At 53.6% G+C, this 22,560-nt stretch overlaps 10 protein-coding genes across 10 annotated transcripts; 2 read left to right on the top strand and 8 right to left on the bottom strand.

Annotated features, from left to right (window-relative positions):
* Positions 1–1,478: 1,478 nt before the first annotated feature.
* On the bottom strand, positions 1,479–2,471 carry N7459_008041 (electron transfer flavoprotein subunit beta/FixA family protein; the record flags this gene model as incomplete). Its single annotated transcript, XM_056947209.1, has 3 exons — positions 1,479–1,561; positions 1,630–2,281; positions 2,418–2,471. 3 exons carry the CDS (start codon positions 2,469–2,471, stop codon positions 1,479–1,481), a joined length of 789 nt encoding a protein of 262 aa, XP_056796719.1.
* A 411-nt stretch (positions 2,472–2,882) lies between these two features.
* On the bottom strand, positions 2,883–4,988 carry tah18 (NAPDH-dependent diflavin reductase; the record flags this gene model as incomplete). The annotated part of the gene is made up of 4 exons (XM_056947208.1): positions 2,883–4,371; positions 4,432–4,530; positions 4,589–4,764; positions 4,836–4,988. 4 exons carry the CDS (start codon positions 4,986–4,988, stop codon positions 2,883–2,885), a joined length of 1,917 nt encoding a protein of 638 aa, XP_056796718.1.
* A 371-nt stretch (positions 4,989–5,359) lies between these two features.
* On the bottom strand, positions 5,360–6,278 carry N7459_008039 (DNA-directed RNA polymerase III subunit C31; the record flags this gene model as incomplete). The annotated part of the gene is made up of 3 exons (XM_056947207.1): positions 5,360–5,751; positions 5,829–6,081; positions 6,174–6,278. 3 exons carry the CDS (start codon positions 6,276–6,278, stop codon positions 5,360–5,362), a joined length of 750 nt encoding a protein of 249 aa, XP_056796717.1.
* Positions 6,279–6,567: 289 nt separating this feature from the next.
* On the bottom strand, positions 6,568–8,520 carry N7459_008038 (uncharacterized protein; the record flags this gene model as incomplete). The annotated part of the gene is made up of 1 exon (XM_056947206.1): positions 6,568–8,520. The coding sequence occupies one exon, from the start codon at positions 8,518–8,520 to the stop codon at positions 6,568–6,570; it is 1,953 nt and encodes a 650-aa protein (XP_056796716.1).
* A 192-nt stretch (positions 8,521–8,712) lies between these two features.
* Positions 8,713–10,024, top strand: N7459_008037 (COP9 signalosome complex subunit 6; the record flags this gene model as incomplete). Its single annotated transcript, XM_056947205.1, has 3 exons — positions 8,713–8,983; positions 9,039–9,527; positions 9,594–10,024. The coding sequence occupies 3 exons, from the start codon at positions 8,713–8,715 to the stop codon at positions 10,022–10,024; spliced, it is 1,191 nt and encodes a 396-aa protein (XP_056796715.1).
* Positions 10,025–10,604: 580 nt separating this feature from the next.
* On the bottom strand, positions 10,605–12,450 carry N7459_008036 (OSTA/TMEM184 family protein; the record flags this gene model as incomplete). Its single annotated transcript, XM_056947204.1, has 6 exons — positions 10,605–11,366; positions 11,417–11,566; positions 11,640–11,765; positions 11,820–12,123; positions 12,198–12,348; positions 12,408–12,450. The coding sequence occupies 6 exons, from the start codon at positions 12,448–12,450 to the stop codon at positions 10,605–10,607; spliced, it is 1,536 nt and encodes a 511-aa protein (XP_056796714.1).
* A 611-nt stretch (positions 12,451–13,061) lies between these two features.
* On the bottom strand, positions 13,062–14,810 carry N7459_008035 (SAP domain protein; the record flags this gene model as incomplete). The annotated part of the gene is made up of 1 exon (XM_056947203.1): positions 13,062–14,810. One exon carries the CDS (start codon positions 14,808–14,810, stop codon positions 13,062–13,064), a length of 1,749 nt encoding a protein of 582 aa, XP_056796713.1.
* A 700-nt stretch (positions 14,811–15,510) lies between these two features.
* N7459_008034 (60S ribosomal protein eL30) lies at positions 15,511–16,052 on the bottom strand (the record flags this gene model as incomplete). The annotated part of the gene is made up of 3 exons (XM_056947202.1): positions 15,511–15,606; positions 15,776–15,930; positions 15,983–16,052. The coding sequence occupies 3 exons, from the start codon at positions 16,050–16,052 to the stop codon at positions 15,511–15,513; spliced, it is 321 nt and encodes a 106-aa protein (XP_056796712.1).
* Positions 16,053–16,335: 283 nt separating this feature from the next.
* Positions 16,336–17,939, top strand: met2 (homoserine O-acetyltransferase; the record flags this gene model as incomplete). The annotated part of the gene is made up of 3 exons (XM_056947201.1): positions 16,336–16,375; positions 16,428–16,818; positions 16,880–17,939. 3 exons carry the CDS (start codon positions 16,336–16,338, stop codon positions 17,937–17,939), a joined length of 1,491 nt encoding a protein of 496 aa, XP_056796711.1.
* Positions 17,940–18,570: 631 nt separating this feature from the next.
* N7459_008032 (cytochrome P450) lies at positions 18,571–20,308 on the bottom strand (the record flags this gene model as incomplete). The annotated part of the gene is made up of 4 exons (XM_056947200.1): positions 18,571–18,730; positions 18,813–18,979; positions 19,079–20,194; positions 20,267–20,308. The coding sequence occupies 4 exons, from the start codon at positions 20,306–20,308 to the stop codon at positions 18,571–18,573; spliced, it is 1,485 nt and encodes a 494-aa protein (XP_056796710.1).
* Between the last annotated feature and the right edge of the window lie 2,252 nt (positions 20,309–22,560).

The raw sequence follows: 22,560 nt of genomic DNA, 5'->3' as shown, positions 1-22,560 counted from the left end.
CCTGTCGCACGGAGGAGACGCAGTGGAACGGCAAATGAATTGAAGTGCGAGCCACTTGGGGCGTGGTTAATGTATGCCCCAGCAAGCTCATGACTTCATGGCTGGTGGCGTTCAAACGGTCGGAACAAGCTGGAATGTCCAGTATCCAAGACACCGGGGGCAAAGCTTACCACAGCGGGAGACGCGGATCTGGAGATCGAGGTCTGCTTCGTTCGAAACTATGGTCGTTGGGGGAGATGGGATGGAGGGAAGAGGGAAGAGTACAGCGGAGGGGAAAAGGTGAAGCCACGACGACCAGGCACCAGGGCCGCTTATATTCATCGCAGCCCGACTCCATCGGGTCAGACGGAAAGACATTTGCAGAGTGGCGCCCGTGGCTAAACCACCCGGCTGGACGAGTGAAGACCATGGAACCGCGCGGAGGGACGTCATCATCGACTCGTCTCGCCTGATCGGCACCGGTGCAGCGCCGGCGCGCTCCCGGCTGCGAGAACTACCGATGCGGCGAGCTGTAGGGATTTGATGTGTATTCCAGATTCCAAATCCTGCTTTCTCACTCTCACTAGTTCCTCATTGATGCGAGCAACGCTGGTGATGCGAAATCACATCTCGGCCTGGACTGCGGCAAGTCGGCGATAGATCACAACGCCCCACTGCAGTCACAGCCTTCTATAGTGTAATCGGGTCCAGCCTAGACAGGTACGACTCGCCCAGGCAATCTAGATGATGTGGGGAAGGATTCCATTGGATTTGATTTGATTTTTTTTTTCTTTCCTTTTGCTGTTCACATTCAGTCCTCTACATTAAATAGAGTATTCCGATCGATAGTGATAACGAAACAAACTCAGGCGGGGCACTGCAGCCACCGTCACGATGGCGAAATCCCTGCCGAGTCCTTCTGAGCGAGATGGAATATCTAATGAGGACCAATTCCTGCGCATCCTTACGGATGGCCCTCGTAGTCTAGGCTCTCCGAGCTCCGGATGGCAGGGCGGAACTTGGAAAACTCTGGCGCGTATGTTTTGAAGCAAATTTGACTAAACCCAAACTAATTAGAGTGGATCGGACCAGGGGATTATTCGTAGTCAATCGCGTTGCAGGAGAACAATTGGATTCACCCTGGCAATTTCATTGTTGGTCGAGACCAAAGTCGATTTCTCCCTGCCCTACATAGAAGGGTCCAGGGATATCGGAAAACGTACTACTAGTCCCCATCTCGGCAACCAGTACATTTTAATAGTATGGAGAGTATGAAGAACTGATCAGCCCCGCGATCGAAGCATCGGCAAGGACTGGCAAAGGAGCTCTTTGATTCACGTTACCAAGCATCTCAATGCCCGGCATACCACGGCCGCCAATATGTTCCGTAGGGAACCCGAGGGATGCACCAAGACAAAAATCACGTCTAGGAGACCAACACATTCATGGTATAGAAACACAGTACAATTTTAAGAAATCCCATTCCACCAGCCTTCCACTCAGAGAGCACCCAGTTCCTTGAGCTTGGAGACGAGACCATCGACATCCTCGACCTTGCCGCCGCCCTTACGCGGCGGGGGTTCTACACGAAGGGACCATGTTAGCCGAACGGACAATCCAAAAGCATACCACCTAGAGAGTGCAACGTACCAGTCACCTTCAGAGTCTTCAACCGCCGAGTATCCTCCACACCAAGGTCGGCCAGGGTCTTCTTCTCCAGCGGCTTCTTCTTAGCCTTCATGATGTTCGGCAGAGAAGCGTACCGCGGCTCGTTCAACCGCAGATCAGTCGTGATGACCATGGGCAGTTTTGCGCGCAGCGTCTCTACACCACCGTCCACCTCGTGCGTCACCTCCACGGTGCCCGCCTCGTCCTTGACCTCGACCTTGCTGGCCTGCGTGGCCTGCGGCCACCCGAGCAGTCCCGCGAGCATCTGCCCAGTCTGGCCCTGGTCGCCGTCGATCGCCTGCTTGCCCAGCAGCACCAGGTTGATGTTCTCTTTCTCGACCACGGCGCGCAGCATCTTGGCGATGGTCAGCGGCTCGGGGCCGCCGTCGCCCGCCTTCTCGGGCACGTCGATGTGGAATGCGCGGTCGGCGCCCATCGCCATGGCGGTGCGCAGCACATCGGGGCACTTGGGGCCTCCGGCAGCCAGGGCCAGAATGTTCTCGACCTGGATCGGGCCCTTGCGCTCGCGCAGCCGTACGGCCTCCTCGATTGAAAGCTCGTCGAATGGGTTCAGGGAATGCTTGACGCCGGCCGTCTCGACGCCCGTTTGGGTTTTGTTGATGCGGGGCTTGATCTGGAGGTCCGCAATGTGCATGTCAGCTCTGTGGTTCTCGGTCTAGTGGGAGACTTTGGGTAGCTCTGCATCTGACGAAGCATGTGCTTTGCTCCGATCACCGGTCTGACCGTTGCTTGGAGGGGGAGGTTCTGACCGCATAGTCGATCACCCGCTTGACAGGCACCAAGATCCGGAGGCTGCTAGCCATGGTGAAGTCGCTCAGGACTGGAGAGCAGGAGGTGGGAGTCCAATGCTTGGTTGAGGGGACAAGGTTGGAGAAGTTCGGGGGAGAAAGAGTCGACTGCGGTGACGGAGTTGCCAAGACCTTGAAATCACCGACGCGGCCCGAGTGTAGCCCTTGTCGAACCACTGCCGCAGCCGAGGTTAAGCACATACAACCTATGCTTGCTCCAAAGAGCGGGGGCTATTATCTGGCTGGGCATTATGTGAGGTGTCTACGTTGCAGCAAGAATGAAATTTCACTGTGTATATCTTGGGTACCGGGCTGATAGATTGAAAGGCTGAGAGCACATGTCCTTCATGTACTCGTATGCGATTTGCTAAACTCTACATCATGAAGAGCAATACGAAGGTATTGGTCTATCTCCAGAATCCTCAATCACCATGTCTCCTGCTTGTATCGTCCACTCTTCTCCATCCCGATCAAATATTCTTCTGCTTGCGACCGACTATAAGGCTGACCCGGCACTGGTGTCCCGCCATTCTGGAAGGCCTCAATGAGTGCCTCTCGTACCGCCTGAGGCATGCGTCCCGACGAGCCACAGATATAAACAGAGCCCTGCATCTCATGAAGCAGACGGAAGAAAAGCTGGAAGTTATGGCGGATCGTATCTTGTACGTAAACCTTCTGAGCCTGGTCGCGGGAGAATGCCGTGAGAACTTGCAGCGGGATGAGCTGGCCCAGTTGTTCCCACTCATCCTCGAAAAAGAAATCAGCAGCACGGTTGCGACCTCCGTAAAGAAGAACGGTTGGACCGACTGGGGGTTCCGCACCCTGATTCTGCTCGCGATAAGCCTGAACAAGCGCTGCTTTCTCCCACAACATGGATCGGAGTGGTGCAATCCCAGTACCCGGTCCAATCAGGACTGTGGAGGCAGTCAATTGTTGTATTGAAGAGTTGAGACCGCCTGGCTGGAGCTGGACGCGGAGTGTACTTCCTGGCTGGAGCCCAGACAGGTATTTAGTACAGACACCCTCGCGGATTCGTTTGATCACTGTTTGGTACTTGACGATGGCGATGAGGAGCTCAAACTGCGTTTTGCCATCGGCAGTACGTTTCCGTTCGCCGCCGCTGGCGATACTGAATTGCCGTGCCCGGATGACTGGCAGGACTGAGACTGCGTGCTGCCAGGGAATTTTGACAGTGTCAAATTCATGCAGCACCTCCAGAATGCTCCGCCTGGGTCGGGATGTGTAATCCCATAACTCGTCCAGATATTCCGGGTTTGTAAATTCTAAAAGGCGCTCTTTATGCATGATATCGCTTGTGTAATGTGCAATCGTCGAGAAGAATGATCGGCGAGGTATGGCTTTGATGTCGAGGTAGTCGATGAGGAGTGAACGTAGGGTCAAGTTGGGATAAGAATCAAGACCAGGGATCGGCGAGTAAGAAAGTGTGTCTCCAGTTCGAACAAAGGTGATTGGCTTGTCTGCCTGATCATTCCATCCCATTAGGTCAATGAGAATTTGCACGTCGACAGGAGAGGTCTTTGGTGTGATGGCGATCATATCTCCAGGGGCGTAGGAAATGTTTTCTGGGACCGTCAAAGTGACTCTTCGAACATCTTGCCAATGCTTTAGTGGAGTCACACGCTGATTCTCAGTTAAGCTTGCCGTGAGTGTACCCGGTAGTGGTCGGATATCATGGTCGACATGGGGTAATCTGGGATTTGTCTGTGTCTCATTTGGCCGGGCTGTTTCGGACCCAGCGGCCAGCACAGATTGACCCTCATCCTTCGGTTTCAGTATCCATTTTGGGGGCAGCTGAGCATCATCCGGGATTGGGTGTTGACCAGGTGGTAAGGGGTGTCTGTCTAGAAGGTGCTTTCGGAAACCCGTTATCCATGGAATAAATGTACCCTCCAATCTGTTAAATGGGCGTTGTTAACCGAGGCTCGACAGAGATCGAAGTGGAGGATCATCTTACCCCTCTGGATGCTGCTGATCTGCTTCGCCTGTTGGGTAAATATCATTTGCGCCTAATTGCAGCAATCGCTTGTAGAGCTTTCGTACTGCCCAATTGAACCTGCGCGTGATAAGTATTCGATCACCGGCCGTCGAGGCTTAAGATCCGCAGTACATACTTCGGGTACGAGCTATCTCCCAGTCCAAATGTCGCAAAGTTGACGCCGTGCAGATATGTCGGCGAGAGCCGCTTCAGCAGCAACGATTTCCAGAATGCCCGTGCATTCGCGGGTAGATCGCCTTGTCCAGTCGTAGATACGACGAAGATAGTAAGAGTGTACGAGAAAAGGGCCTCCTATAGATCCAACCAGATCAGAATGAGACACAGGCGGCGAAATTCATATGGAGTCGGCCAGCGGTACTCACGGGCTTCGACTGATTCAACTCGGTAACGTGAGTCGCAAATCGCAGCCGCTCAGCCAGAGCGCCCAATTCCTCGGCGACTTCTTGGGCATTCCCGGTCTCAGATCCATAGAGAATAAGCAATGACCTGGCCTGGCCAGATCTTTCGTCGGTCATGCTGTTCTGAGTGTTCGCAATGGTTCATCTGCGCACCCCTCCAAACCCCAAAATTCCGCCGCGGGGCCGATCTCGGTAGCTGACGTCATCCAGACTGAAATCCCGAGGTCGCCGCTGGCCGTAGAGTAGAATTTAGACGAATTGCTATACAATAGGTTTGTTTGGTGGGTTCAGAGCACATGAGTGCTGAGCATGTTTGGATGCTAGAGTTGTGAATAGATAAGGAGACACGATTGCCAGCCACCAGGCTATCAAATGCAGATCACATTGGATGGATATCCAAAGATCAACGCTCAAGTACAGCAGTAAACCAGGAGAGGCGCCTCGAAGGAGCGAAGCGAACAAAAAACAGGGTATCTCGTATCAACGCCTCAGTATGTATCCTCATCACCACCACCACCACCGTCGCCGAAGCCATCGTCTCCAAATTCATCGTCGCCGCCATCGAAGTACTGTTCGGCATTGTAGTCACCGCCCATTTCATCCTCGTCACTCTGAAAGTTGTCATCGGCCAATTCTTCCTCAGCGTCTTCGTCACCCTCCAACAGTTCGCCTTCGTCCATTTCAGGCTCGCCTTCCCCGTCCTCTCCGCCACCGGTTGCGCGCCGTTTGGCCGCGTCGCCCTCGGCTTCGTCTTCCTCATCTTCGAATCCGCGATTCATACTGCCGCTGGGTAGTTGGGCACTGAAGCCGTCGATGCTGGCATTCGGTCGGAAGGTAGGTTGGATGGTTTTCCATAATTCACGCGGGAAGAACTTCAACGCTGTAAATTTGATGAATATCTGGTCAGCGACTAATGTACCTCCAGCAAAGAGTAGACGTCGACTTTGCTAGACTCACTGTACTCGCGCTCATTGATATCAATTTTGGGGATGGTGCGTCGCTTCTTCTGGTAGCGCCCAGACCAAGAGGGCATGCCGTGGAACGGGTCGAAATTGGTACGCGCAGCGCTACCTTTCTTTGCGGAGGAGGATGACGCATCCAGGACAGAGTAGTAGGGCCCGTCATGAAAGCGTTCTCGCAGATGACGGTAGTGATCGACCTCACTCTGTTCTTTCGGGTTCACCTTGCGTCCGAGGGGAACGACGTATGCCTGGAGGTAATGCGCGTGAGTTTGCATATTGAAAGCAATACTACAAACGAGAAGAGCGAGCACCAGCGAAAAGAAAAAATGAAGGAACATACAGGGTAGAGGGGAGTGGGAGCTGTGTCTGGCACACCACCTGGGTCGGTTTCCCAGCTGAACTCAGCACCAGGGAGCCTCTTGCCTTTCTTTGAAAAGCGTGACATGGCCAAAATATGGAACTGTGTCCCAGTAAAACTGTGCACTAAAGATGTTGCGAGCTTATTCACGGCGTTATGATAGATGAAGTCGAAGCGCAATGACGATCAGAAAAATACGGTTGCTCACCGCCTGCCGGTTGGAGCGGGGTTCTTCTCCAATGGGAAACTAGGGCTCAGCGAGGGTGTCGAATTCCCCGCGCTAAGATAAGAGTGCAGATCATCTACGGGTGCTTGCATGGCCAGCCAAGGCCCCAGGAGGTATGCTAAATCGGCTTTGATTGAGTCGTAGTTTTCATTAAAGACCAACAGTTTCAATCTGTCCTCCGCCAGCCTGCACTGGTCCTAGGGGACCCTCATTCACTCGCTGCTGTAAGGTACGCAGGATATCGTCAAATCCTTCCATTTGCCCGCCACTTTCACGAAGTCGATTATGTAGCACCACGAGAACATCATGCTTAGCAGTGGCTACTTTCCAGACTATGTTATGAGAATCTCCGGCACCACCACCAACGAATTCCGAGTATGAGCGTGGTGGCTTGAACAAGTATGGCAGAAGGGTGGTCAGAGCGGGCGGGGTGAGAGCTGCCCAAGGACCAGAAAGAGGGAGCAAACCACTTGGAGCCGGAGAAAGCCGTCCCAGGCCCTCCTCAGATGGTAGCTGAAATCGAGATGATGCCGCTGACACATGTGATGCTGGAGGCAATGGTTGCCAGTTAGCCAGAATGATAGCCCTCATGAAATTGATCGCTGCCAACGCAACATCTTTCATGGCCAAAATGTCCGCAGCAGCGACAACGTCGGTCCAGAAGGTGGGGTGTTGATTGAGGTAAAGGAAATAAAGCATGCGGGCTGCAGCAGCCTCCCGGTGCCAGTCAGTCGGAATCTGCCCTGATGTGTTCAAGTCCATTGAACCTGACAGCTCAGTATGGATTGGCCCATGTAAGATCTTGCCCAGTACGTCCAAAGCTTCTCCATTGGGAGGATTGGTAGGAATATTCAACATGGGATTGGCACCTTTTCTTCCAGCATCCACGAGAAAGACCCGAGGAAGCGAGCACAGGATAGCCAAATGGCCAGTGGGGACCTCACCGTGCGCCCATTGCGTGGGAGGAATAGCGAGCGCCTGTGTAAGGCGCGAAAGGATACGGTCAAGCAGACTTGCCGGGTTCTGCAGGAAGTGGTTTGGGTATGACTCGGCATACCTCGAGACATAAGCCATGACAGGACCAGAGAGATAGACGAGATCGACCGGATCAAGCTTGGAGTCGTCCAGATAGTACTCGAGCACTTGAGAGTGGAGTTTTTCCGAAATGAGGAAATCGAGAGCAGGAGATGAGAACGTTGATGCAGATTGCACGTAGCTGCGAGCAACAAGACCTGGAGCATCGATCTCTAGCAGCTCTCTGAAGAAATTGAGGAGTGTCATGTGCATCAAGACGTCGTCCAGTTGAATCATTTGAGACGTAGCGAAATGGAGCAGACTGCGGCTCTGGTATCTCGCTTCGACATTCGGCACCTGTGAGGTCGAGATAATATCCCAACGTAAGCGGCCGGTCTTGGTTAGGAAACCCATCAACCTTCCTTGTGCCACCGTCCGTTCCCGCTTGGACAGATCCCCAGGCGCACTGTCTCTCAAACTGCAAAGCCCAAATAAAAGACCATATACATCCTTGTCCGTGAATACCCTCCTCCACATGAGACCTTGTCCTGCACGTCCATCCTCACCGGCGTGATCATACTCCCCCTTTTCAAGAGGGCTGGCCAGGTCGACCTCCAACAAGGCCTGCAAAGTGTCGAGGGCAGCCTGAGCGACCGCAGTGGATGAGGTTGATAACCATAATTCCACCAGAGAGGCGACCAGGTCAGAGTCTCCCGCAACTATAGCAGCATCGCTGGAGGTCTGGCCAGCCTTAGCTAGCAACGAAAGGGCAAGGAGGTTGATGGGCGGGGATGGAGCCTTGAAGCCGGCGACAAGGTTAATGGGCGGTTGAACAGACCGAAGGTCAGTGAAGCTAAAGTAGGCAGTAGCTTTGATCGCAAGGGTGGTGAGTGGTGTTGGATCTTCCTGGAGGACGGGTAAAAGTGCTGATATAGACGATAAGAGGGTGGCGGGGACAACAGGATCAGTGTTTTCGACGAGTTGGAGCTTCAACCGGTCGATGATAGAGACATCGAGAGCTGTGGAAGGATCATCTAGAACCTCGGTAAGATGCAACTTGACCTCCTCGAAGGAAGAAGGGATAGCCATGGTCGCCTGCAACACCGGAAGCTGATTACCCAGTCGTGATCGCGAAATGAGCGCGAGGGAGAAAACCGACGGCGGGGAAAGCTCCCCGAGACGCAAGCCTCAGGCAGCACCGCCGACCACGCCAGCCCGCAAACATGACCGCATCGCCGCTCTCAACTTCGCTCACCTGGCACCTTCTCCGAACAACCCGCAATGATGGATCCCACGCAGTCTCTCGTTTCACATAAGTCATCAGACTCGGGTCTTCACATCCAGCTCCACCCCCTCGTGCTTCTTACCATTTCCGACCACATCACCCGGCATGCCGCACGACAGCAGCATGGTCCGATCATTGGTGCTCTTCTGGGCCAGCAGAATGGACGCGAAATTACACTGGAGCATGTGTTCGAATGTCTTACACAGACTGGACCGAACGGCGAAATTATATTGGCGGCAGAGTGGTTTGAAGAGCGAGTGAAGCAGTGTCAGTAGACATCGCCTCGCAGCGAGTTCCATGAGTGGACTAACAAGAGGAACAGTCAAGGACGTGCACAAAAGTCCCCCTCTGGATGTTGTTGGATGGTGGTCCACTGCTCCACCAACTGGACCTGACACATCGCACCTCCCCATCCATCGCCAGCTCCTCCAGGACTACAACGAATCAGCCGTGTTCCTAGCCTTCCACCCCTCACAAGTCCAAGCGTCTGGATCGCAGAGTGCCAAGCTTCCATTAACCGTATATGAAAGCGTACTTGAAGGCGAGAATGCTGCCGATGCCTCCAAGGATATGCAAATAGATGGCGAGGCCCCGGCACTTGGTATTCGGTTCCGTGAGCTGCCATGTTCCGTGGAGACCGGCGAAGCTGAGATGATCGGGGTCGACACGATTGCCAAGGGATCCGGGACCGCCGCTTGGAATGAACCCTCGACCCAGAAGCTTGCTGGAAGCTCAAAACAGCACGCCAATGATAAGCACCAGGAAGGGGAACAAGGCTCGCAGACGGTACTATCACAGGAAGAAGAAGAAGGTATGCATGGTCCCTCTCTTTGCTCTTGAACTTCGTCATTTCTTGCTTATCTAACTCATATTAAAGTGATTGCAAACCTCAACACCCGTCTCAACGCCATCCGCACCCTCGAATCTCGCATCTCGCTCATCAAATCCTACGTCTCCAGCATCTCCGAATTTGGTAAAGATGACACAGCGCAGCTATCGCACCCAATCCTCCGCAATATCAACTCACTCCTGTCCCATCTCTCCATCCTGTCACCGTCCACACGGAGCGCTTTCTCTCAAGAAGTCCTGTCCCAGAACAATGACGTTCTTCTTGTCTCCCTGCTCGGTCAGATGGGCGAGAGCATCAAGGCCATGCGAGAGCTAGGCCGCAGGTCGGCCATTATTCAATCGGCGCGTCAAGCCACCGCTCGCAAGAACCCGGGGCTTATGCAGAGTCGTTTCGAGGAGGAGCTTTTCGCTCAGGGCGCTTTCCCAGGCGCCAGAGACGGGACTGGGATGCACTCTTAATTATCAGGCGACGGCTAACCCTTGTAGACGGGCAGTTTACATTTTACGAGAACAAATGATATCCATATGCCCTGATTGGGGCTGCGAGATGCTTGCTCTAGAAGTGGCCTGAGCTTATTCTGCATTCTAGGAAATATTTAGACGAGATAATGAATTCAACTTTCAGATGCCCCACTTGCAGATTATTGGATCGATTCGTACCATGACATACACCTCAAAAATAAACGGTAGATGTGGAAAGATCTTTCATTCGTGAGAAAAAGTTACTGTACAAGAAACACATTACTGGCCAAGCCAGGAAAGAATCCGCAAGGCTTGCCGTAATGACCGGGAAACTAAAGGGCAAAAACATGCCAATGAGGTGAGACAATGGCGGGTATTCATATCCAACGAACAGAACTGGGAAAGCGATATCAGACTGAAATCAGAAGAGCTGCTCGTGGGTACCGTAGATTGAAAAAACAGGAACAGAACTTTAGGGGCCAACGGCAAGCCCAAATCTCTGGTCAAAGGGTGGATAAAGGACCGAGAGCGATCCGTTTTTGTATGAGAACCGTCATTAATGAATCATGGATGTCGACTATGGATGGTGGTGATCTTCAGGATAAGGTGGTGGTGGCTGGTACGGATCAGGCATTGGCATTGGCACCTGTTCGCGAAGAGGGGCATCGGCTGGATAAGGATGGCCTGTAGCATCATGGGGTGTGTATGCGGACATCTGGTGCTCCATGTTGTCGTAGGGAGAAGGATCTTGGCTGTAGAAACGACCAGATTGTGTGTGGAAAATGTCATCAGGATCTTCCACATATGGGTTGGTGCTGAAGTGTGTAGCCTCCGGGTTTGGCTGTGCGTGCGCCAGGAGAACCTCGCCCTCCTCGTCTGGTCCAGCGCCGTAACGACCGCCAGCAATAGTAGCGCCGGCACCTTCGTAGGCTGTTCCATTATCGGAGACACCATCCTCTGGGGGTTGGAGGCCAATAGTTTCCCGGTTAGGTTGGTAACTGGGGTCTTGCATGCGGTTCTTGCGGCCAACGACCAACCATCGTGCACTGCGCCCCACGGCCTTCAGCAAATCAAGGGGGTTCATGGCGTCGACTAAACCTTTGACACCAAAGCGTCCACCCTGATAGGAAACTTTGCCGTTGCCGTAGAAATCAGTAACTTCGGATCCCTGGTTGGCCGTGACATAAGGTTTCCAAGAAAAGGCCCATAGATGCAGAATGGAGAAAAGGAACATTTCGATATTGATCATCAGTTCTGGAAGGCCGTATTTGAGATCCGGCATGGCCAATTTCTTTGACGATTTGATGGCGCCACCTGAAACCAGCAAACTGATGAAGGTCTTCAAAGGGGTCAGCAGGAAAGAGAGACATGAAGGACAGGATAACGTACCGACTGCCAGTATGACAAGAAAATGACCAACTTGATAGACACAATCTTTAAGAAGGGTCGGTGTTGCTTGATGTCTTTGTTGATTTGGTGGTAGAACTGGATCAGGCAATACATCGCAATGGAAACGAAGATGGACTCGATGACGACAGTCTATTCGGGCAGAAGTTGCAAGTTAGTAGAGCAATCAAGGCATCCCAGCAAAAGGCCATGGTGGCGAACATACCCAAACATGCGCAAAAGCCGGACTCAGCGACTCTTCGCAGTAGGTACCGGTGGCCTGCGTAATGATGGCAATAATAGTCATCAACACGCGCATAACGCAGTACTGAAAAACACCGGCCCAGACAACCTAAGACCAGAATTCATTAGTCTGCTGCCCAACTCCTTCAGCGACGGCTCTTACATTAAACCACGTCAATCCGCTGCGCGGGTTCCGCCACGCTCCGCGATGTCCAAAACAGCACTTCCATTGTTGAAACCAGTTCAGAGGCCAGAGCCATGCCTTCGGTTGAATGCCGCGAAAGTAATCTTTTTGGCTGTGCAGGTCCGGAGCGATATAATGGCACATGAGGGAGAAGAACGCGGCGATGGTGAAGGCTTCGTAACAGTCTCCAATGATCTCGAAGTAGACGGAGTCGTTGTAGAAGAGAATGCTAAGCCATGAGACTATGGAGTATACGGGGACCATGAATAGAATCCGAATAATACTATCAAGAATCGATCGGTCAGTGCCTGTCATTGCGTTGGCGCCTTTATGGGGGGGGGGTGAAATCCAACTCACTGCCGTTGCTCGATCGGTTTGCTATAGTGCATGGCATGGCCCAGAATCAAGAACGCCGAGCTTGCACAGGCGAGAAGGCAACAAACCCCGCCCAATATTAGACTCAGGTCGTGGAATGTGATGCCACCATCCCAGAGATCGAGCTCATCGACTGTCGGGCGCAAGTCAGTTAGGAAAGGGTCACACGCGGACCAGGGGGTGTCGGCATACTCTTCTGATGCTCCTCGGTTGTATTACACACGGTCCAGCCCATTTTGGCTGGTGTGTGAGGATCGCGACGAAGATGGAGCTTGGAGGGTTGACAGGGGAAGGAGGGCGGCGGCTTTCTTTTTCACTCCCGTTTATCTTATCCGGATCAACAGGGGAACGCAGCCACCATCAACAATGCCACGCTACAACGGACAGGCAATGACGATGTGAAATGGCTTCGATACCTCCGAGGCTCGTGATACGCTTGCAATATTAAATCATAACCATCCTCCAACAAGCCAGTAACTCTGTTAGGCGTGCCTCGAAGCCACATTCGATCGCGCTTGGGACGAAGATGGCGATGATCGTCACGGCTCGGATGCCTGGCGATTCCTATTTTTGTCTCTCGGAACCGTGGAACAATGAAAGACTTACCCGGTCGGTCAGAAACACGATGTGCTTACCCGATGGAGACAATTTGCTCACCGGAACGCAGTGGACTTTGGTGTTTAGATTGTTGTACACTAACATTGGACTATAGTACATGTCTGCAGAATCAATTGGAGTTCAGTTTTCGCCAGTAGATCGACCGCAGGTGGATATCTGATTGGAATTTGTTGGTTGGCCCCTTTTTTTTCTTCCTTGTTGCTTTGCATTTTCGCAACAAGCCTCATTTTATCGTCGTGAATCCCCAGACCATCCACCTCGGCCTCGTCCCGGGCGTCGCTGTAGAGCCCGAGGTCCATACTCAGGTCCCACATCAACAAAGTAATCGTCGTCTTCGAAGCTGATGCGCCGCATCTCGTCACCGCCACGGCGCGGGAAGGTGCCCTTCCGTAGGAGCTCATCGAACTGATCCAAACGCTTGTCGGCGACCTTACGCGGAACGGGAAGGTAGTACATTTTGGGCTTCGTAGTCGTCGATTTGAACAGGTCATCGAGAGGCTTGAAGCCCTGTCCGGGTCGTGACGAGGGCGCCGGAGGGGCGTTAGATGGACGACGATCTGCCTGCGCGATATGACCGCGCGGACCGGACGGAGGTGTTCGGTTAAACCCAGATTCTCGAGGGCGAGATGGAGCCGAGCGTGGATTCTGTCCGGCTTCGGTCAAAGTAGCCGTCATTCCATCATCGGATGTCTCATATCGGACTTCCCAACGAGCTGGAGGGCCAGGTCGGTCCCGGGATGCCTCTTCAATGCGAATCCAATTCTGGATCTCTTGGTCGGGGATAAAGTCTACCCAGAGGTTCTTTCGGTTACGCTCGTTGGGCCAAAGAGCTCCATGGAGAGCAGAGCGGACCCTGGATGCTGCCGCAACATCACCAAAGCCGACAAAGCAGTGCGTTTTGATGGAATCGAGGTAGAATTCAACAAGAATATCGGGATTGGGAGGGGCGCCGGGAGCAGATGCGAGGCCGATAAGATGCTTTCGAAGAGCAGCGGGCTGCAAGGGACGCATCAGTCCGTCGATATAGAGAGAAGCAGTTGCCGGATGCAAAGCAGGCTCGACCTCAGCGTTCTCCATTGCAATGTCTTTTGACGGAGCTGATGACCGAAGAGGCGTGTCTTCAGCAGGAGCAAACAAGCCCCGAAAGCGCGCGTCCTGTTTTGCTGGCGCCAAAGGTCCTTCTCTCTGGGATTCCAGTGCGTTGGGCCCTTCTGGGATAAAATCTTTGGGCGCTTGCTCCTGAGTTGTAGACTCCTGATCTTCTTTCAAAAGCACGCGCGGGCTTTCCTCCTCGGATCGGGCTTTCTTACTTGCAATCACCTCCGCCGTCGGAACAGGGCTCTGGCTGCGCCGCTTCCGTTTCCGCTTATCTTCGAGGGCTTCTTCGACCGGGAGAGGCGTCGACAGCTCTGTATTTGCTTCTGAAATCTGGGGGACCGAAGGCACTGACATCTCTCCAGGTTTAACGGATTCAGGCTTTGAGGGCTCTTCAAATTTCTCAGCTGACTGCTCAGCGGGCTCCGCCGCAGCCTGGGTGCCTTCAGAAGGGGCCACCTCTGTTTTTTCGACCTCCTCTATATCTCCCGCCTTTCCAGTATCGTGAGACTGCGTGTTAACTACCTCACTCTGTGCTTCCTTTTTGGGCTCCTCCTCAACTCGCGCTGGCTCATCTTGTGGGTGTTTTTCTTCAGACGTGGGCTCTTGCTGTTGGTGTTCTTCCGGCTGTTGAACTTCGGACTGTTTCTCCTGCGCTTCAGGCGCGGTTTCTACAGCAGAGTCATGCTGTCCACCTGCCCCTGGCTCAGTGTCTGGTGCGACTGGCGCAGCAGCAGCCGCCTCTTCTGGCTCCGCCTTGGCGTCTTCCTCAACAAGCTTCTCGATGAAGTGCTGCTTGAGGCGCAGACCGGTCTGGGGAATACCGCGGTTCTTGAGCTCCGTCTTCAAGTCGGCCACCTTCCATGAAGAGTAGTCAGTCATTGCGACGGGGCATGGGTTGCGAGATAAGCGAATGCGACAGGATGCGAATTGGTGCGGTTGTGCAGGGATTGGTGATTCGAATCTGGGGGACGCGCCGAAATGCGCGCCGATGATGTAGGGCGCTAGCCAGACTCGGCCTAGCGCCAACCCTCGAGTCGCGATGAAGGCAATGGCCAGCTGAAATGCTCGTTCACCACTCTCGTTACCAACTTGTGTCTCAGAATGATGAGAGTGGAACCCGGGCCGAATTTTGTGGACAAAATAATATCTGAGAAATTTCTTCCGGCAACGATAGATGGGTGCTCGAATGCGCCATACAAGGCCGCTCCTGCATTGCTTCCGAGGATCTGAATACTATCACCCCTTTATTAAAGATCAACAAGGAAACAACTTGAACGGCAGGTCTGATACGGCAAAGCACTGATATCGTGATTACAGAAAATCAAAGAAGTACGAAGAAATGGTTTGAGATTTGAGGCTATTTCGGCTACAGGAAGCCTATTCCGTCGAATGGCCGTCATCCTTGTTTCACTCAATCGTGCACTCCCGAGGGTGCTGGTATCGACAATGAGGCAAAAATGAGTGCCAAGATAATGAATCATTAATCATCATTTGCCATGGGGAGATGGCTTGGAACTGCAGTTGTACAGAAACATTCGGGTCAGGCGCGAGCGCGTTCTCGAGGTCAAGTTATGCTCTTTTACGCCTCTGTGCTCAGGATGTCCGAGTCACCGGCATCCAGGACAGCCATAGTGGAGCAGCGGAACAGCTTGCCGCACGCAGTGCCAAGTTCAATCTATCTAAATGTTAGTGGATCCGCTCTCCGGGACTCCTTTTCAGGATATCCCATCGCTGAGCAACTTCACTCTCCGAAGTGGAATAGTCCAGCTTCTTCTCAGAGTAGTGGAGCTGGCTTGCAGCTGCGACGACTCCGTGGAGTATCGGCTTGGGTAGGGTGGACGTACGTTGTTGCCATTGAAGTGGTGCACGGGGGTCTTGGCGAGCATGGCGTAGTACTCAAGCTCGGACTTGCGCAGGGGAGGGCAGTTGCCAGCGATGAGGATGAGCTTGGCCTTGCCGGAGCGGAGGGTCTTCATGGTGGATTTGGAGCCCATGGTGACTTCCAAAGCGTCAGCAATTGATTCGACTGTGGGGTAACTTGACCAACTCACCCTTGCCCGACTTCATCACGAGGGCCAGACGTGACGAGATGGTGTCACCGGACTTCTTGTTCTTGACCATTGTAGTAAAATGGGTGTTTTTGTTGGAAAAGGGTTAGAAGGTCAAAGAGTTCCAGAGAGGATGGTGGTCAAGAAAGAGCGTCGGGATGGGAAAATTTTTGCATTGGGGCACACACAACCCGCCCACCGCCTTCCTTCTGATTGGCTGCGTCGGTCCGTGGGGTTCCTGGCTCAGCCTGACTCATCTGAAGAAGGTTTGGCGGGACGCGAGCATTCCCTTCGCTCCGGTTTTGCGTTTTGCTTCTTTCCATATCCCATCCTCTTGACATACACCACCGTCCAAGATGGTGGCCGAAAAGAGCAGTGCTCCCCCTGGGCAACTCCGTCAGTTTGTGACCTCCCTATGATTGATGTGAACGGCTACTAAATCCCGTAGAGAGAGTCGATTCCCAGCCTGAGAACCCCTACGCCAGCTTGATTGAGGATCAATCCATTGCAGTGGTGCCATCGTTTACTCTCGAGTCTGGTGTTACGATCTACAATGTCCCGGTCGCCTACACCACCCGAGGAACCCTATCCCCCGAGGGTGACAACGTTCTGGTGATCTGTCACGCTCTCAGTGGGAGTGCTGACGTCGCTGACTGGTGGGGGCCCCTCCTGGGTGGCCCTGGCCAAGCCTTTGACGTCTCCCGATTCTTCGTGATTTGCTTGAACAGTCTGGGCAGTCCCTACGGAAGCGCCAGTGCTGTGACATACAAGGATGGTAAGCCCGAGAGTGGCTACTATGGACCCGAGTTTCCCCTCACCACTGTCCGCGACGATGTGAAGTAAGTCTCGCCTTTGGTGATACCCCTTCGGCATACAGACATCCAGGCTAATCTTGTGTAGCATCCACAAGCTCGTCCTGGACGATCTCGGTGTGAAGCAGATCGCGGCTGTGGTTGGAGGCTCCATGGGTGGTATGCTCACGCTGGAGTATGCTTTCTTCGGCAAGGACTATGTACGGGCCATTGTGCCGATTGCTACATCCGCCCGCCACTCGGCATGGTGTATCAGCTGGGGCGAGGCCCAGCGCCAGAGTATTTACTCTGATCCCAAGTATGACGACGGTTACTATCCATTTGATGACCCACCTGCCACCGGTCTTGGAGCTGCCCGTATGTCGGCGCTGCTCACCTACCGCAGTCGTAACTCCTTTGAGTCACGCTTCGGCCGCAACGTGCCAGACCCATCGAAGCGGCAGAACATCAATGGCATTGAAAAGCTGCCTACTCCTCCAAATGAGCACTGGGCGATCCACAATGATGGTCATCGTGCTGGTCTGTCGTCTCGGTCCGAGAGCAGACAGAACTCGCCAGTCCCGCAGTCTGAAGTCCAATACATGGATCCTCAGTTCTCCGGCACGAAGACCTTTTCGGCGCCTGTCAACCAGAAGCCTAGGGCCGACTCTGCAGGTTGCCCGCGACCTCCAACTTACTTCTCCGCCCAATCGTACCTCCGTTACCAAGGCGACAAGTTCGTCAAGCGCTTCGATGCCAACTGCTACATTGCCATGACACGCAAGCTCGACACTCACGATGTTTCCCGGCATCGTGCCGGCGCGGACTCAGAAGACCCTGTCCACGAGGCACTCTCCCGAGTGGAGCAGCCAGCCCTTGTTCTGGGCATTGAGTCAGATGGTCTCTTTACCTTTGCGGAACAGCAAGAGATCGCCGAAGGAATTCCCGACTCGCGGTTGAAGCGCATTGAGAGCCCTGAGGGCCACGATGCTTTCCTTCTGCAATTCGAGCAGGTCAACCGCCACATCGTCGAGTTCTTCCACGACGTCCTCCCTGAAATCATGGCCCGGGTTAATGCTGATGGTGCCGCTGTTGTTACCAGCGTCAAAAAGCTGACCAAGAGCAGCACTTTCGGCGAGGCCGAGGTAGAGGACATTACCGCCTGGTAAATGTCCGATCATTCATCAGTCTCATTCGGCGCAGTCGAGTCGCTCCTGCAGCCACACCCATGCTCCGGTCCCCGACACGGATGCCCGCCCGGTCATCTTTCTTGAATAACACCTGAAGGATCTTCCGCCGCAGGACCCGCGTCTGGACGGAAGCCATGGCGCACAAGGGGAAGTAGAGGTTGCCGTTCTTTTATCTGTTTTGCTAGTCAGGGAGATGAGCATCCAACTGCCTCTCTCGAATCTCACTTGGCCTGTCCTCGTCGAGATGACTGCACAAGAAGCATCCAACTGCTCTCCATCAGGCCCACCCTCTGGGTCGATCTCTCCAAAAGATTCACTTCGGAGGTTGATGGGTCCCATTTTATTAAAAGCAGAGAACTTGAAACAAAGTTATTCTGCGCGACCATGCGTCGCCTTCATTTTAGTAGATAGACAATAGAACCCTGGACTGCACAGTCCATACAGGTGTGCACTCTGCCGGCGTTGGTATTCTCACGTAGGCTTCCCCTTCCTCCCATAATCGTCTCTGGGCTTCAGTAGTGCTGGTTCCGAATCGGTCATTCCTGTATCCGGGCATCTTGCAGTCATCAATCTGCACCTCGATCCAGAATGCCATTCACCCCCTCCATCATTACACCTTGTTCCTCGGCGTCAACCTGACCATCAGTGCCGGCTTCTTCCAAATGACATAACACTCCTGATCCAGCCAGTCCGACCCAGTCTCCTCCAAATCCATATCAAAGTTGAAGATCATGCGCGCGAGAATAATGCGCATCTCAACATACGCCAAGCTAGGTAGAAACAAGCTCACCCATCAGCACGAGGCACGCAGAAAGACCAACACGGAAGACAAAGGGAACCCAGATCACGTACTTGCGGCCAATGCAATTCCGCGGACCAAAGCTAAACGGCTGCATAGCCACCTTGCTATCACCCCGGAAGCGAGGATCATCCAAGTGACGCTCTGGGATAAATTCCTCCGGGAGAGCGTAGTTGGTCGGCGAATGGCTGGCGGCGAGGTGGCAGATCGAGACGACCGTCTACCCAAGCAAGGACGTCAGCATACAAACACGTCGTGTCCTGGGGGCTGTGGCCGTGGGACTACTGGAGCTCCCAGACTCCCGGGGACGTCTACTTACACCTCCCGGCACCCAGTGTCCGGCGATCAGATCGCCCTGCGCGTCGACGAGGCGGGGCAGTCCGACGCCGACAGGCGGGTACAATCGCAGCGCCTCGGTGAGCACGGCGAGACAGTAGTCCAGCCGATTACAGGTTTCCAGCGTGATCTGGTCTTCCGTTGCGAAGGCCGAGCGGACCTCGTCCTGCAGCTTTGTGAGGACGCGCGGGTTCTTCAGGAGCAGGTAGGTCACGCCGGAGAGCAGTGTGGCCGTGGTCTCGGAGCCGGCGACGATCAACGTGCTACTGTTGGTGATCATCTCGCCGACGGAGAGGCCCTTCTCGGTGTTGTTGTGCTTCAGGATATTGGCGAAGAAATCCGGTCGCTCGTTGGACTTTTCGAGGCGGCCGAGGACTTTGGCCTTGGTGAGTTCCAGGTGCCAGTTCCGCTCGGCCATGATGCGTTTGGGCGTGATGAGCGTGAGGAGGCGCTGGGAGCCTGGGATGGGCAGACGGCGGGAGATGTTGGCGTAGACGCCTAGCGTGAGGTGGCTGAAGAACAGGTCGATCCATCTGTGGTAGCTGGAGTTCTTGAGGCAGTTGAAGGGCTCGCCGAAGGCGAGGTCGCCGATGATGTCGAAGGTGGTGAAGTTGTACCAGGACACGATGTTCAGGGCCTTGGTGCCGCCTTCGCAGTTCTCGTGGAGACGTTGGATTAATAGGTCGACGTAGCTTTGGATGATGGGTTCCTGGCCGCGCAGGGAGCTGTCGGAGAAGGCGTGCGAGAGGAGTCGGCGGAAACGTGCGTGGTCGGCGTCGTTGGAGACGATGATACTGGGGACGTTGCCGAGAGTCGGTGGATAGAAACGATAGTCCTTTGACTTCTGGCCGTGGCCCGGACGGGTGCCATAGATGGTCTTCCAGGCATCCCCGTGGACAAAGGATAGTTCATCTGGGGCTATGCGGACAACGTCGCCGTATTGTCGGTGCAATGCTTTGGTCTTCTGTGGGAACTTGCCACTGGTGATCATGAGCATGTAAGGAATGCGGGTTGCGGCCATGGACTTTGGGCCGGGATATTTGCCCAACGGGTGGAAGTAGACATTATAGATGACAAGCCCGACGATATAGGTCAGACCCTAGGTTGGCATGACTCTGATTAGTCCCTAGTTGCACGAAAATGAAAAACGAAAGGAAAATATATCACTTACCAAGGCCAGGCCGAGGCCAAGTACAGTCAACGCCGTGTGCATCGGCAGAGGTCTCGCACCGGGAAGTGCGGAAAGGTTTGGGGCAACAAACATAAGCAGCAGCAAGAAGAAAGGGAAATAGACGCCAAAAGCTCCGAGCAAGAGTCCTGGTCGCCAGGCTCTCGATCTCATGCTGGCGAGGTATTTATGTCACTCGCAGACCCCTCATCTCGGGTCCACGGAGTCGCCTATGGTGACACCACTGGTAATGCGGCCAAAGTCTGCACTAGACTCTGGGATAATCCCATCATCTCAATGCTGCATGCAACCCCTCCCAGTCTTGACCAAGGGAGTGCCTCAGCGCGTAGGAAGGTCCTATAGCAACGATCTGCACCGTTGACAGGACCCACCGTGGACCGGGCAGGGTTGAGCTTCCCTCGTGCGGAGGAGTTAAGCATCGGCCAAGGCTGCGATGCGGCAACGCCGTGCTTGAAGCGACTCATCCTCGGCCGTTCGATCTGGACACCAGACCCTCGTATCCAGGAGATGGAGTCGCGTCTGGGTATCTCCAGGAAGTCGAATGGAAGTGGAGAGCTGGGTGTGGGCATGTCATGTGCATCGACATCTGTCGGGATTAGCTGCCCCCTCTTGCAGAGCATGCAGTGCCGTGGGGAGTTTCGCAGGCGATGGCAATTCGGCACGTCCGTTGAATAAATCTCGGGATATGATTATGCAGGCATAATCATTTGTGCGCGCTGCTGCTGGTGACACCACATCTAGGTAAAGTTCTGACAGGCGTCCTTCGATCGTCTCAATGGTAAGATCGGGGGAATCGACGTCCCGTTCAGCGGATGCTCTAGCTTGATGCTTCGGCGACCAGGTTGCTACGCCTCCGGACAAGCAAATAGCCATCGCAAAGAGGACGGAGATTGGGAAAGGGACGCCCCTCTGGATAAGATAGGCAGAGCGGGGTGAAGATCACCCGATTCGTCCAAGGTTTCCTCCAAGATTGATCGGAATTGAATGAGTATACGCTCGACTTCTTCCCGAAGGATCTTGGTCTTGATGCGTAGGATTAGATTAAGCCGCATAGTGCGCCACCTGAATCCTAGTGTCATACTGTAGATATCCACATCTCACTTTCCCTGGAGTTATGCGCGGTATAGACAGGAAGAGGAGCCTGTATACCTAGACGACAGGGACTAACTACTTGCATTTCAATCAAGGGGAATACAACATGACATTCCCGACTCCGACGACTCATCTGTGTTTATATACCTGGGTATCGACCTCAGTGGGAGTAACTATTCCAGACAATGCGACGACCTAGTAGAAAGAGAATGTAGCCGAACCGCGGCGATAGACCCATTCTTTCTCCAAGCAGTTTGGTGTATAGACTTGCCAAACGAGGAGAGTATAGGACTATCGGAACCGGTTTATACATATGAGGCAGCCTTATCGTAATATAAAAGGACCAGGCCGAACTGATAATTATATAGTCTGAAACGGGGAGCATTTCGGTAATTTAGTGCGGTTCATTCCAGGGCATATATAATAGCAACCTCCTCCTGCTGTTCCTATTGAATATGCACCGTCCTTCCACAAGATGTGCCAAATCGATATAGGGTTCAGAAACGGCGTGTGGAATGCATACTTTGTTCCTAGGAGTAGGTCAAAGGTGTCGCGATTTTCGATATGGATTCCATGGTCGGAGGACTGGATTCGACAAACAAATCTTTATCATGAGACAAGACATTTTTGGAAATTCCTGGGCGACCGAGTGCGAGAGCCAGGAGATCTATTCAGTCTGGACTCGGGGATCTCCAATCCCGTGGAGAGAACAGACGGTCGGCGCGCCGAGATGATAGTTGATCGGTAGTTTATGGGGTGAGTTCCTCGATCGGATTCGGATCGCCACGAAGATCATTCAATTTCGAATCGATAGCGATGCCACTAGGGGTATACTCTGGAGTCGAATGATGGTTCTATATCAAGATGCTCGTGCTCTTCCGAGACAGTTTGTAAGGAGTGTATCCACTATCGACCGCGGTTTCATCCCTTCGCCATGAATCGAAGAATAACGCAGTCCCGACATCAAAGGGTCTAGACTCGTTGATTGTGCGCCGTTGGTCCCGCTAGCCGTCTAGTCTATCTCTAGTCTGCTTAGTTCCTCTGACTCTGTTCGTAGCGCGCGAGTTATCATCAACACGATCGTCACTCCTCCAATCAGACGGACGATCGCACCGCTTGGATGTGATTGGAGATACACCACATCGCTATCGATAGAGATGGTCCAGTCGGAGTCGCGATGCTTC

The sequence above is a fragment of the Penicillium hispanicum genome (genome assembly GCF_028827665.1).
Source record: "Penicillium hispanicum strain IBT 35686 chromosome Unknown utg000007l_segment0_segment0, whole genome shotgun sequence".
NCBI classification, from domain to species: Eukaryota; Fungi; Ascomycota; class Eurotiomycetes; order Eurotiales; family Aspergillaceae; genus Penicillium; species Penicillium hispanicum.
This window is presented reverse-complemented; position numbering and strand designations above follow the sequence as displayed.